The sequence below is a fragment of the Pagrus major genome, chromosome 17 (assembly GCF_040436345.1).
Source record: "Pagrus major chromosome 17, Pma_NU_1.0".
Taxonomy (NCBI): Eukaryota; Metazoa; Chordata; class Actinopteri; order Spariformes; family Sparidae; genus Pagrus; species Pagrus major.
In genome coordinates this window covers 21,692,695-21,705,357 of record NC_133231.1, presented here as the reverse complement: position 1 = coordinate 21,705,357, position 12,663 = coordinate 21,692,695, and the positions used below count along the sequence as shown (strand labels likewise).

The 12,663-nt window shown below is 41.8% G+C and overlaps 1 protein-coding gene across 1 annotated transcript in view; it reads right to left on the bottom strand.

Moving 5' to 3' along the window:
- Window positions 1-12,663, bottom strand: part of tmem145 (transmembrane protein 145) — a 46,933-nt gene that overhangs the window by 5,655 nt on the left and 28,615 nt on the right. Inside the window, exons 6-12 of the mRNA XM_073486003.1 lie at window positions 10,547-10,631; window positions 9,967-10,038; window positions 6,586-6,654; window positions 5,814-5,894; window positions 5,417-5,495; window positions 3,433-3,526; window positions 305-477 (exon numbers count right to left, since the gene is read on the bottom strand). Coding sequence (XP_073342104.1) covers window positions 305-477; window positions 3,433-3,526; window positions 5,417-5,495; window positions 5,814-5,894; window positions 6,586-6,654; window positions 9,967-10,038; window positions 10,547-10,631 — 653 coding nt within the window. The remainder of the gene's footprint in view (window positions 1-304; window positions 478-3,432; window positions 3,527-5,416; window positions 5,496-5,813; window positions 5,895-6,585; window positions 6,655-9,966; window positions 10,039-10,546; window positions 10,632-12,663) is intronic.

The window sequence follows — 12,663 nt, the reverse complement described above, 5'->3', positions numbered from 1 at the left end:
TGAGTAAAAATAGATATTTTCCTCTAGCAATCATTCGCTCAAATACAATTATCTGTAGTGTTGGTAGAGCGCAGAGGTCGTGCACACAATGTTGTAAAAGGACAGTGTAAAATAAACAACTTTTCATTCCCGGACCACTAAAGCATCAGCTATCTTGTGCACATTTTTGCAGAGCGGCATAAATTATTCAAATTGAAGAGACCTCAAACAGAGAATTGTGTATCTTCTGACTCCTGCAATCTCTCGCTCAGGTGCTATTATCCCGCAGCGAGGGCACAGAGGGGGAATCTGTGTGGGCCCTCACCATAGTGTGTACGTTGTGAAGAAAGGGACGTAGAAGGGCTGTTTCTCAGGGTAGTGTTTCAGAGAGACCAGCACAGCGTAGCAGAACCATACGTAGGCCAGCAGCTGCAGGCCCATCAGTCCATATCCTGCAGGGCTGTCGTAGGCGTACAGCACCTCACCTGGGTCAAAGAACTGGCACAGGAACACAAGACGTTATGCCAAAAAGAAGGCACACACATTTGAACAAGCTAAACTTTTACACAAATTAGAAACCAAGCATCTATTGGCTTGACTTCACATTGTAGTCTGTGCTCTAATTACAAAGATGGATTGCTCGTGGTTCAGCTGACGCGCTGCGCTGACCGAGCCAAAGCTCAGCTTGTAGCATTCTGCGCGAGTCTTTGACATTGACACTTTTTCTCCACAACTAGGTCATCCTGGATGTGTGTGCACAAGTTTGTGTGTGTGTGTGTGTGTTGCATCTGCGGACACTAGATTCTATTTCACAGTCCAGCGGCTGGATAGCATTGGCCACCATACAGGGTTACCCTTGCTACATAATGTATAGGTCTGACGGCTCCGTGTGGAGCTTCCTGGGATCCATCCAGCCAACCGGAGCCTGTCAGATCCTCAGTTGCGGGCCCAGTAACAGGAGCACTCTCCAGGTCTTTATTTCAGTTTCAATTGTAACCCAGTTTGGCGTATTTTTAGCAGTTGCTCCCTTGAGTTTGGAGCTCTTTAATAGCAGGGACCATGTAAGAGGGCAGGCTGCAGATAAATTACACTGCTTCAGATCCACATATTGCAGTGTGAGAGATGGCTATAGGCTCCAGCGTTAAATATAGCACGGATACTTCCACTGCACTATTCCCACTTGGTCATTACCGTGCTGTATTCAAAAGACTGTAATCCACTGGCCCTGAATGTACCGTCATTACATCTGCCTGTGCGGAAGCGTCTGCAGTATGCAGAGATGTATGTAACTGTAACACTCCCAAGTGTGTTATTAATTCATAAGCTCGTATGCTCGACATCATAGCTGGTGAAATCTGTTTCTGTCCTCACACATACAGAGACACAGTATAATTAATGAGAGTGGAGCTCTCACAGTGTGCTGATTAGTAGGTCTAACTTTCCAATCCCTGGAAACCTTAAAGAAACAGTCATTGATTTAAGATTTATGATCTCAGGTACAGTGGTAAGTACTGCAGACCTCTGTAGCCGTGTTTCTATTCAGGATTTGGCCTGTCAGAATCCATAATTTGTAATTTGTAACTCATCAAGGATTTGTTTCCCTTAACAATCAGCTTGATGCATATTCATAATTAGCAGTGTATCAATGTAATGAGTAATTTGACAGGAAAAAGCCATTAAAGCCCACGTTGATCTGTGGGACCAACTCCTCCATGAATCATTATGGAATTATTAATAAAAAAGAGCCAAAGAGAGCAATAATACAAGTGCTGATACTGCGTCAAGCATCGTCAAGTCAGAAATCTCACACCCTGTCATCCTGGGTGTAATATCAGACGCTGCTTTCAAGTCACATCTGAAGAGGAGGAACTCTGAACTGTTCACATGTTTAACTAGCTGCGATCTGAATGTAAATTAACCAAACTGCAGTAGATTTTGCTTTTACTGTAGTAACTGCTCTGCAGATGATTTTCTTAATGTGAAATTAAAGCTGCTACTAAAGATTATTTTCACTGCTGATTATCCTGTCAGTTACTTCCCCCTGTTAATTGATTAATCTTTGTCTACAGCCAGGCTCCCATCCAAATGTTTAGCTAATTTTAACAAAATTTCAAGAAAATATGCAAAAGAAAATACAATTGAATGCTTGTTTTCACAAGGTACTTATATGCAATTATTGGTAGTTGTAGTTAGTGGAGATAAGAAACAGGTTGCGGCAATTCTCCAGTCAGAAAAAAACACGAAATCACTGCAGAAGACGAGGGAGTTACGATCAAACCTCAAACGATGAAAAACTGTAGAAAACACAATGGAAATATAACATTTCTGTTTGTTTCATGTATTAATGTGAGGAAGGAAACATCAGATCTGTGTGGAGGGATAAGGAGACGTTTATTTTAATCTGACACTATTTTTCTTTTCTTCAGTCAGCGCAAAAACAGCTGATCAGTCATGTGAGTCATTAACTCCCTTTACTTGCATTCACTCTTTTCCTTAAAAGGCCAAAACCACCCCGAGCAAGCGTAAAAACTTTTTGCTAAACTGAGAAACTTTTCTTTTCAACTTCTGCTGTTTCCATCACCCTTTTTTAATGCAATACTTCAAACGCGCATAAAAATAAGTTATTGGAAACACAGCTAATGAAGTGTTTTCAAAATGCCCATCGTAATTCCCCAAGAGCTCAAGCTGAAGGCTTTATATTGTTTGTTCTGTCAACTGAATAGTCACATTTTTCAAAATATAATAGATATGATATAACAGATAGAAAACATCAAATCTTCACATTTGAGAAGCTGAAACCAGTGGAATCAAATAATTTATTATCAAGACTGTTGTTGATGTTGTTGGTCCTACTTGTATTTATGAGTGACAGGGTTTTTTTCCCCAGTTGGCAGCTCATATTTACAGGAAAAACAACCAAACAAGAATGTGGCACATGACAGTTGGTGAAGAAATGAATCAACAACAATTTTGACAATAAATAAATAAACCGTAAGTGTGTCTTTGGGTTTGAAGGCGTCAACTTCGGCACCTGGGGAATTTGTGAAGGTCTGGACTCTGTGGTGGCCAATCCATGTGTAATTGATGGAAAAAACCTGGTCATTCAGTATATTCAGGTAGTCAGCTGACCTCATTTTTTTGGGCACATAATGTTGCTGAACCGAGACCTGACCAACTAAAGCAACCCCAGATCATAACACTGCCCCCACAGGCTTGTGCGGTAGGCACTTCTTACCTATTATCCAATGGAAGGCTCTTACCTTTTTGCTTAGTTAAATCCAGATGCTGACTTTTTTTTGGCCAGGTGATGTACATATCGGTCACCTTGGTTACTAACAATTGTTATCAGCACTGACAAAAACATACTGGTCAATCCCTAATGGGTAATGTATTGTCTGTGTGTGTGTGTGTGTGTGTGTGTGTGTGTGTGTGTGTGTGTGTGTGGTGCTGTACCTCTGCCTCGTAGATGAAGAGGATGACGTAGGTTATTGTGTAGACGGTCATGTAGATGCTCAGTTTAACCGACCCGCTGTGACTGATCCTCGCTCTGACACACACACACACACGTACAGAGGGTTAGAGTTCACACAGACGTTAGCCAGAGATAAGAAACAAACACACACACACACACACACACAAACAAATCATGCATTTGGTTTTTTACACTCGGAGCAAAGACAGCTTAATCTATAAGCGGCTATTCAACCCGAACCGGCACAAAGGACTGGTGTGCTCAACTCTTGAGTTTTCTATATATAAAATTGGCTGCAGACTTGTGGACACGGCAGGCTGTGAAAAAGGCTGTCCGCGCTAACAAAAGCAAGAATTAATGCCTCTTTATTTGCTCAGCAGCATTCAACAAATGGAAGCATTTCCACGTTAAGCCTTCATCAGCATTTCAAACATCCTTCTGCTCAGACTAATTCATCGCCACACACCAGAGAAAACATATCAAGGTTGTGGGGTAGTTATCTCCAAACTGTCAACTTATCAGTTCCTCCAGATAAACAGATGTGTTTTTGGTTTGATGGTGGTGCAGTTTTAAGTTTATTCACCGGGGTTTTAAGAGGATTTAGTAAGTGAGAGAGATCACAGAATCTCCTGAACCCACAGGAGGATGTAATCCTGGAGTCGAAAAAGCCTGCTTAAAAATCTTGCAAGCTCAGTTTTCGCAACAAGAGTTCAGTCTGGAAATTATCCACAGTGATTCAACTGGGCCAGACGCAGGATCAATCTTCATACTATGAGCAGCGGTTGAGGTGATGAGTCACGGTGAGTCAAATCCTCGTGAACAGGCTGTATTAGCTGTTTGTATTTTTTTTTTTAAATCATCATTGTGCCAATTTCTCACATAAAACTGAAGAAAACCCACTTCTGGCAGAAATTTTACCACATTTCAAAAACAGCTGGCACGCTTGATAACTGGACTTTCAAATTGGAATTGGACAACTGGAAAGACCACCGACAGTCAGGCGAGTAGGGCTTTTGTCCAGTCAGGTGTGAGATGGATACAAGCTGATGTTCCAGCGAAGGAGAACACTCTTAAATCATCTATTGTGTGAGCTATTTTGCCAAAAAACTGTGAGCGAACCAAAACTTTGTCAGTAGCGAGAACACAAGCCTCCAGCCAACACACAAAATACAAAAACAACAATCTTCACAGTAGGGCTGAGGAATATATCAAACTATACCCTCATCGTGATATGAGATTATATAGAGTCTAATGGATATCATCATACGTGATATGGCATAAGTGTTGTCTTTTCTTGATTTTAAAAGCTGCATTACAGTAAAGTGATGTCATTTTCTGAACTTACCAGACTATCTACTTGTTCTAATACTTGCCTTTAACCACTTAGTCATTACATCCACATTACTGATGATTATTTCTCAAAAATCCTCATATCGTATTTTCTGAAAGGCATCGCTACAATATTGTTACAAAATCTATATCGAGGTATTTGGTAAAAAAAAATATTGCAATATGTGATTTTGTCACCCGGTGCAAGCATTTCTGAGGTGATTTCAAAATATCAAGATATATTTGTGTATCACGATATAGCCTTAAAATATCTAGGATCCAATCTAAATATGTATTCAGTCATCAGTGATGTGGATATAATGATTAAATTGGTATAATATCGCGCAGACCTAGTTCACAACAGAGCAGCATCCATCTATCCCCAAATGTATCAGGTGTTCATCCTCACTATCAGACGGAGCGTACAAAAGGATTTGTTGACTGACACCTAACATTGTCATGTCAACGTGTTATGAGTGTGACAGCGAGGCCTGACAGTGAGACAGACAGTGGCTTCACAAACACACCAGCACAAGGTGACAGGCTGGCATAAACAGAGACACACACACAAAGAAATTACACACACACGCACACATACACAAGCTGTAAAAAAAAAAAAGACGTGCGAACCCCCACCTGGTGACAGTGAAACCTTTGCCCAGCAATATGAGCATCAGAAGGAACACCAAGAAACTGACGGAGAACAGTAATTTCCCTGGAGAGAGAGAGTGAGAGAAGAGGGGACAGAAAGAGAAGACAGAGGGGGTAATTAGACTGTGGTTTCCCAAATTGTAATATCAGAGGGGTACACACACACACAAACTCATGCATGATCCTGCCTATGCCCATCAAACATTATATTGCACTTCTTCACCCCTGCGCACACATCCATCATCATCCACTCAATCATTCTGCTCGGGTGGTGAGCGATTTTCCGGTGCAGAGGCTAGTGTCAGTCAGCCAGTCAGTCAGTCAGTCAGTTATTCAGCCAGTCAGTCAGTCAGTGAGTGGCCGTTGCAGGGGAAAAACTCACCGAGTATTTTCAGGCTGCCGTTGCCGACTCCATCTCTGGCATACAGGCCCCAGTAGACACAATGGAACAACAAGCTGAGCACTGCCAAGTGAAAAAGATGCAGGTAGGAGATAAATAAGAGGAAGGCAGAAGGAGAAGAGAGGGGAGGAATGAGATGGGAGGAATGAGATGGGAGAGCAGCAGAGGAGCAGGGGAGGGAAGGTTGTTGGAGAAGAGGAGGAGAAAGAAGTAAAAGAAAAAACAAGGAGACGAGGTAAAGAAAAGATAAATAACAAAGACGACAGGGAGATGATAATGAGGAAGAAAGAGAGGGCAGGAGGGGCGGGAGGGGGGAGAAGAGCAGCGAGACCGAAAAGAATTGATAAAAGGAGATGAGAAAGGAGCAGAGGGCTCGAGAGGAGAGGCAGAACGAGAATTTAGAGGTGGCAGGAGAATCGAGAAGGGATTTGGAGAGGGGACAAGCAGGCGAGAAGGAAGACATCGAGATAACGGTGGGGAGGGGTGAGGGTGAGAGGAGTGAGGGGGGTGTTCGGCGGTAACAGCACGCTCCACTGAACACTGTAACGCAGCGCGGCTGTTTGCAATAGTACCCATTCAGAGGCTAATAAGGCCGATAATATCTTGGCTCTTGAAGTTGGGATTAAGGTATGAGATGCTGCAGCCATGCGAGAGGCTCATTGTTATCTTGAGTGTGTGTGTGTGTGTGTGTGTGTGTGTGTGTGTGTGTGTGTGTTATGGTTTGTGTGTGTCTGTTCGGGACAGATGATCTCACCCTCTACACCTGCCGCCGTCATAAACATTTTGTAGGTTGTGTGAAGAAGCTGTCTTCCCTTTAGATTATCTGCAGGGAGGAAAAAAAAACACAGGAATGAGATAGAGGTGATGGAGGTGTGTGTGTGTGTATGTGTGTGTGTGTGTGTATGTGTTGGTGGGGATAGAGATAAAAAGGATGGAGATATGCTAACAGATGGCGGAGGAGAGTGAGAGAGGTACAGAGAGTGAGAGGGAAAAAAAAATAATAACAAGGGAACGGGCCAGATAAACGAGGGGAGCAACCATTAGTATGCATCCGTCTTTTGATGACGCCGTATACATCTTCTCCATCCTCTCTCCCTAATCTGGGAGGAAATATTTTTAATGCCTATTTAAGTAGGCAATTTTACAGCCAAAACACTCCTACAAACAGCAGTCACCCAGGGGAAAATTTACAACGGGAGAAAGGGCCATAAACGTTCACACACTCTCACTGCTGCCCTGTATAACACAGGCTTGGCCAGACAAATGCTGCTGGATCCTCCTGTGGTTTCCCCTCAAAGGTAATGATGGCTGTCAAACAAACATCCCTCCCGAAAATGAAAATCCTGTCATCTTCTCCCGGTTTCAGTGTTGTATAGGTTTAGAAATAATTCATAATCTGCATAGGACATTGTGAATATTGTCCTAATGTGTCATGAACAATCAATTAAGGTTTTTTTTTCCTTCTTTCCTTCCTTACTCACTAATAGTTTGTATTAGTGAAAAGCAAAATTAAACAAAAAAACACAATGCCAAGTTAACAAGTCACCATTTTTCATTTTCTTTCCAATTCTATTCCACATCCAACCCAACCAACCCCAACAACACACACTAAAAAAGAAAAAGAAAAGAAAAAAAAAATCAGGAAAAAGAAAGTGGTAAAGAAAAGTAAAATACAAAGTAAAAAAAAAAAACCCTAACCCTAACCCTAACCCTAACCCTAACAACTTGTTTATAACTGACCATGGGGTTAAGGAATACATTGTTCAGGGGCCTGCTGCAGGCTGATGATAATGTATAAACACATAGGCAATCAGTCAGCAGGGAGAACAGATAAGGCATTAAAACAGGAAACAATGGGTTGCCACTTCTTTAGAAAGCACTATCTTTTCTAGGTGCAAAAACGACATCATATCCTTCAGCCAGGCAGAGAATGATAGGGTAGATAGCGATTTCCAGGATAGGAGTATTATTCGCCCGGCCTCTTTCTTGTACAACTGTCTATAAGAGGGGGGCACACACCTTCTCCCCTGGCGGGCCAAAAGCAAACACCAATTATACTGTTAAGATGCGAAATGGTACTAGAATCCCGTCAGTGTCTATTGTCACTCTGCCTGTAGTGCTTTAAGATTATAAAAATATATGAACAATTAGGGATCCTCCTTATCACTGGCCATAAGCTGGCCTGCCGGATGTTTCCAGCAAAAGATTATTTTTAATTAATTTTAAAATAAATGTGTTTGTAATGTATGCAGTTTTATATTTTGTGAGGTAATATAATACAATGGGCATAGTCTTCTGGCCCGTGACCCACCATTAATACCACTTTTACACCAAAATTTGCATGACTAGGCAGTTTTTTAAACACAGGTAAACCTGCTAAAAATAGGTGTTGCCAGAACAGGAGTCTGCCTTTCAGGTTTTTTTCCCCCTTGTGTGTGGAAAAAGAGGCAACAGGAGAAAACAGCAGTTCATAAATACAGAAGATGTTAAAATGTGTTTTAAAAAGGTGTAATCAATAAAATTCTGAATTAAACATATTATTTTTCCCGGGTTGACAACAGAAGTTGCTCAAGAGTGAGACATCTTGCATCTTTCTCATCTCTGTTGAGGGCTGCACATGTGCAGTAACGATCAGGCAGCTGAAGCGTACGGTCACTTTTTTACACGTTTTTAGTTTTATCACAACAAATCTTATTAGAGCTACAGAATACAAATCATTAATCTTTGCCAACTACATCTGAGCCTTTATACCCTCTGGTGCGCATAAATTACATGTTAGGAACTTAAATATGACATTATTTGTAATCTTATTTGGTATCAGCCATGGGAAGCAGGTAATTATCAGTCATTGCACCGACTGAAAAAATGTCATATCATACATCCCTGGAATATTCCACTGAAGCTGGCAGAGGCAACATACACATGGAGAAGAAGATACAGCAGTTCATTCACGGCCTTCTCCCAATCTGCATAAAATCACAATAAGATTTCAGCAGAATCCACCAGTCAAAAGACGTATTTGCACCTCATTATGTGGCTTTATTCCCCTGCAATGTGGCAAGCAAAGCAATAACCTTCCCGTAACCCTCTCTATTTAAACAGCTCCATCTTCCATTTCCAACCAATGTACTCATTTTTGGATACATATAACAACAGAAGTCAATTTGAGGATTTTGAAGGATATTTTAGGGCAATTTTGGAGCTCAATATCCAGATTCCTCTCACTTTAACAAAATAAGTTTACCAAATTTACATTTGTCCTCATGTACCTCTTGTCGCATCTAGCCATGCAGATAAAACTGACTTTATTCGCTCAGATTTTTAGACGTGTAAGATTTTGGCCTTCATGCCAATAAACAAAGTTAGACTCTTCCAGTCTTTTCAGGGTCTTTGATTCTTGATTGCAAGATTAAGTCCTTAGAATTGCAATCTGTGACTCATTAAAATTAATGAACGTAAAACAACCACAAAAAACATTATGCAGGTTGCGGTGGCTGCAGAAAAGGCAGGTTTCTCAATGTCCTGGCTAATATTACCAACACTATTTGCATAGTAGTTCAAGTAAGTCAATCTGAAGGTTTGGAAAACCCCCAAATGCTGATTAAATGAATGAGAAAGAAAAAATATTTCTGTTACACCAAGTTCAGTTTCAAAATCTTTGGTTGAACCGCTCATAACTCATCTACAACGTTAAAGTCTGAACTTATGATTCGTGGCCACTGGCTAATTTGTAGGGGCTATAAACCACTGCAGCAGAGCATTTGTTCTCAGCTGCCTCCGGTTATTTGAGCTGTGACCTTCGTGTGACAAACTCGCTTCACTAACCTTAAGGCTCTCCATTCAACCATTCACCTTTACACAAAAACCAGACCTCGCTTTCGCCATGTTGCTCATGCTCTGTTCTGACAAACCCCCGGCCCCAAGGAGAAAAAAGGCACATGCTCCACCTTTACTTATCAGAGGAAACATGAAGAGTTACTCGCATCCCATCAAGAAAACATGTAGATTTTAAAATGGATCTGAGGAGAAGGGCACTTAATGACTTCTGCAGGCTTTGAAAGTCAGAAGAAAGTGGCTTGTTCATGGAGGAAGAGGGAGACAGAGCGATGGAGTAAGTGGAAAAGGCAGTACTTACAGGCAAAATAGCAGGAGAGGAGGAACACCATGAAGAAGATGACCAGGAACGTGATGTCTGTCTCCAGGATTCCTGTGAAAAGAAAGGTGGAGGAAGTAGAGGTGGGAGCAAATAATTGATGAGAAAGAAACAGGGGAAGGTGAGAAAAGAGAAACAAAATGTACAAAAGAGGAGATGGAATCAAGACCAGAACATAAAGGAGTCAAAGAAGTTCAGAGAATATCGAGAAAATAAGAGAGGGGGAGGAAAGAGGAAGACAAAAAGTAGAAAAACAGATGAAAAATTCAGAGAGGCAGGTGGGAGATGAGGATATTGGATTAGTTAGGAAACAGAGTTACAGTAAGAGAGAGGGGGAGAACATTGGAGATGTAGGAATAATTCATTTAGAAGCTACTCGGGTCTCTTTCTTCTTTTCATCCCTTCCTCTCAGTTCATCTATCATCATTAATTCATTCAGCCGTCCCTTCATTATTGTAATTTGTTCAGTTCAGTGTGCTTTATTGGCCGTGCTAAGTGGTGTTGGCTCGTGCCATCAGCGATTCGTTCCATAATCTCTCTCTTTCTGTCTAATCACTCTTACCGAACTCATCTGCAGAGAAATGCTGCGTCCAGAAAGACTGGCCATTGGTCAGTTTCATCTCGTACTCCAGCCGCAAGCCATCGCCCTGCGAGAGAGGAGGGGAGGGGAGCCAAAGTACACAGAGAGAAAAAGAGAAAGCGAGGAGGCAGGTGAGATGTCTCTTACAGTTTGACAAGCTTTGTGATCCGTGCAAAATATACATTATTGCTTAAAGCGGCACTGGACAATTCTGCAGGTTGAAATGTCAGTGAGAGGTTACTCTTTAGATGTTTTTTAAAACATTATTCTTTTGACATTTTGCTTTTTCTTTAAAAGTCTGTAAGTGGAGAACTACAGGACCTTTTGGTACACTGCAAATGTACCAAACCAGTGGACGGGCTGCTCTTCTGTGTTTGTATTTTAACATGAAATTCCTGTCTACTGTATCACAACTTTCTTGACAGAGCCCAGATTTCATCCAACTTTTCCTTTTACAAGAAAAAACATCCAAATCTTCCTTGGGGAGGGACACACTGTTGGTTTAGCTGCTCATTGTAATTGTGCCATATTGCGAGTCAGTCCCCCAGCTAGCCTGAAAAGTGCCTCGGGATCCCTCAGGTGTGCGGAGGAAGTTGGTGGAGAAATAAAAAATATCTAGGCTGTTCAGCCTCCTGTGCTGCCAATGAGAAGATGACCCAAATTAACAGGCAGGCAGGATGTGGATCATATCCATAGCAACAGTTTTCTCTGCTTTGATACAGAGAAGTCTTGTTTTTTTATTATTAACAGTGTGACAGACGTCAATAATTTGTTAGGCTCATTAAAATTTGATCAGATATAATTGCTCTCCATTTTAATGTCATGAAAGGGAATATTTGGCTAGGTAACCATGCAGAAAAGTAGAAATACCGCAGAGAAAATGAACACACTTGTGGTAAACCACAGTTGGTGATGATGCTGTTAATTTTTGGCAACGAGACAAGTGAAAAGTGACAAACCAAAGTGAATTTGGGAGGTGAGAAAAAAGACGGATGGGGGAGCAGAGAACAAGGGGGGGGGCAGAGATGGGTTGACAATCAGAGCACAGAGAGCTCATTTCACACACACAAGTTCAAAGCCGATGGAGTTCGCGCTTGTTGCGGTGGAGCGAGGGAGAAGAGAGAGGGAAGGGAAAAAAGACTTTGATTTCATTTGGCAGCCCGAGACTCCATCTCACTCCCTCCATCAAAAAGGGCGAGAAGCATGGAGCGTGCACTGCCACAAAATCAATACAGACACAAAGAGCAAGGAGACAGAGATAAAGAGAGTGATAGATGTGGAGACGGAGAAAGTTTAAAAAAAAAAAAAAAACAGGTACAGAGAACGGCAGAATGAAGTAGAAGGAGCAAATGCAAAGAGGGAAGGAGAGATGGATGCAGGAGAGAAAGGAGCGATGAGGTGGCCCTTCACACAGCAGGGATTCTCTCCCTCTGTGGGACTGACAGGATGATTTTGGGGGTTTGCTTGTTGGTTTCAGGTGTAAAAGGCATCTGCGTCTGATGTACTGTACTGATATGACACACACTGAAGGGCTTCTCTCCCAAACAGGCTTGTACGTCTTGTGCTCCCCTGGGCTGCTGATAACTGCATTTAAAAAGGACTTCTTAGGGTCTTTGGAGAGAGTTGTAGCTTACAGTTCAGTTTAATCTACAGCAACACATCGTATTCTATAAGATCATAATTTGTTTGTAGTGTTGCGGTCCTGTGAGAGCCACATTTCTCATCGACTTTCCGTGAGCTCAGAGAAACAGTCCTGTTTTCAGCTTTGTGATGACGCATTTTCTAATCCACTAATCCAAATAAATAGTAATATATCATTTATTTCGCTCAAACCATGACGCACAACTACAGAGCATCATTGACATTGGTGAAGTGTTTGCACAGAGCCCAAAGGATATCAAAAGATAATACCCACCGCAGCCACAGTCTGTTCACCCTACATACATACAGAAGTATCTGCTTCCGTACCACCAGAACTACAGAGCAGCTTCATTCCCAAGGCTGTGAGACTCCTGAACTCATCCTCAACAATCCCTTGCCAGTAAAAAGAAATGTAGCAGGACACAAGGACTTTAAACATAATTTTGCTTTTTAAACAC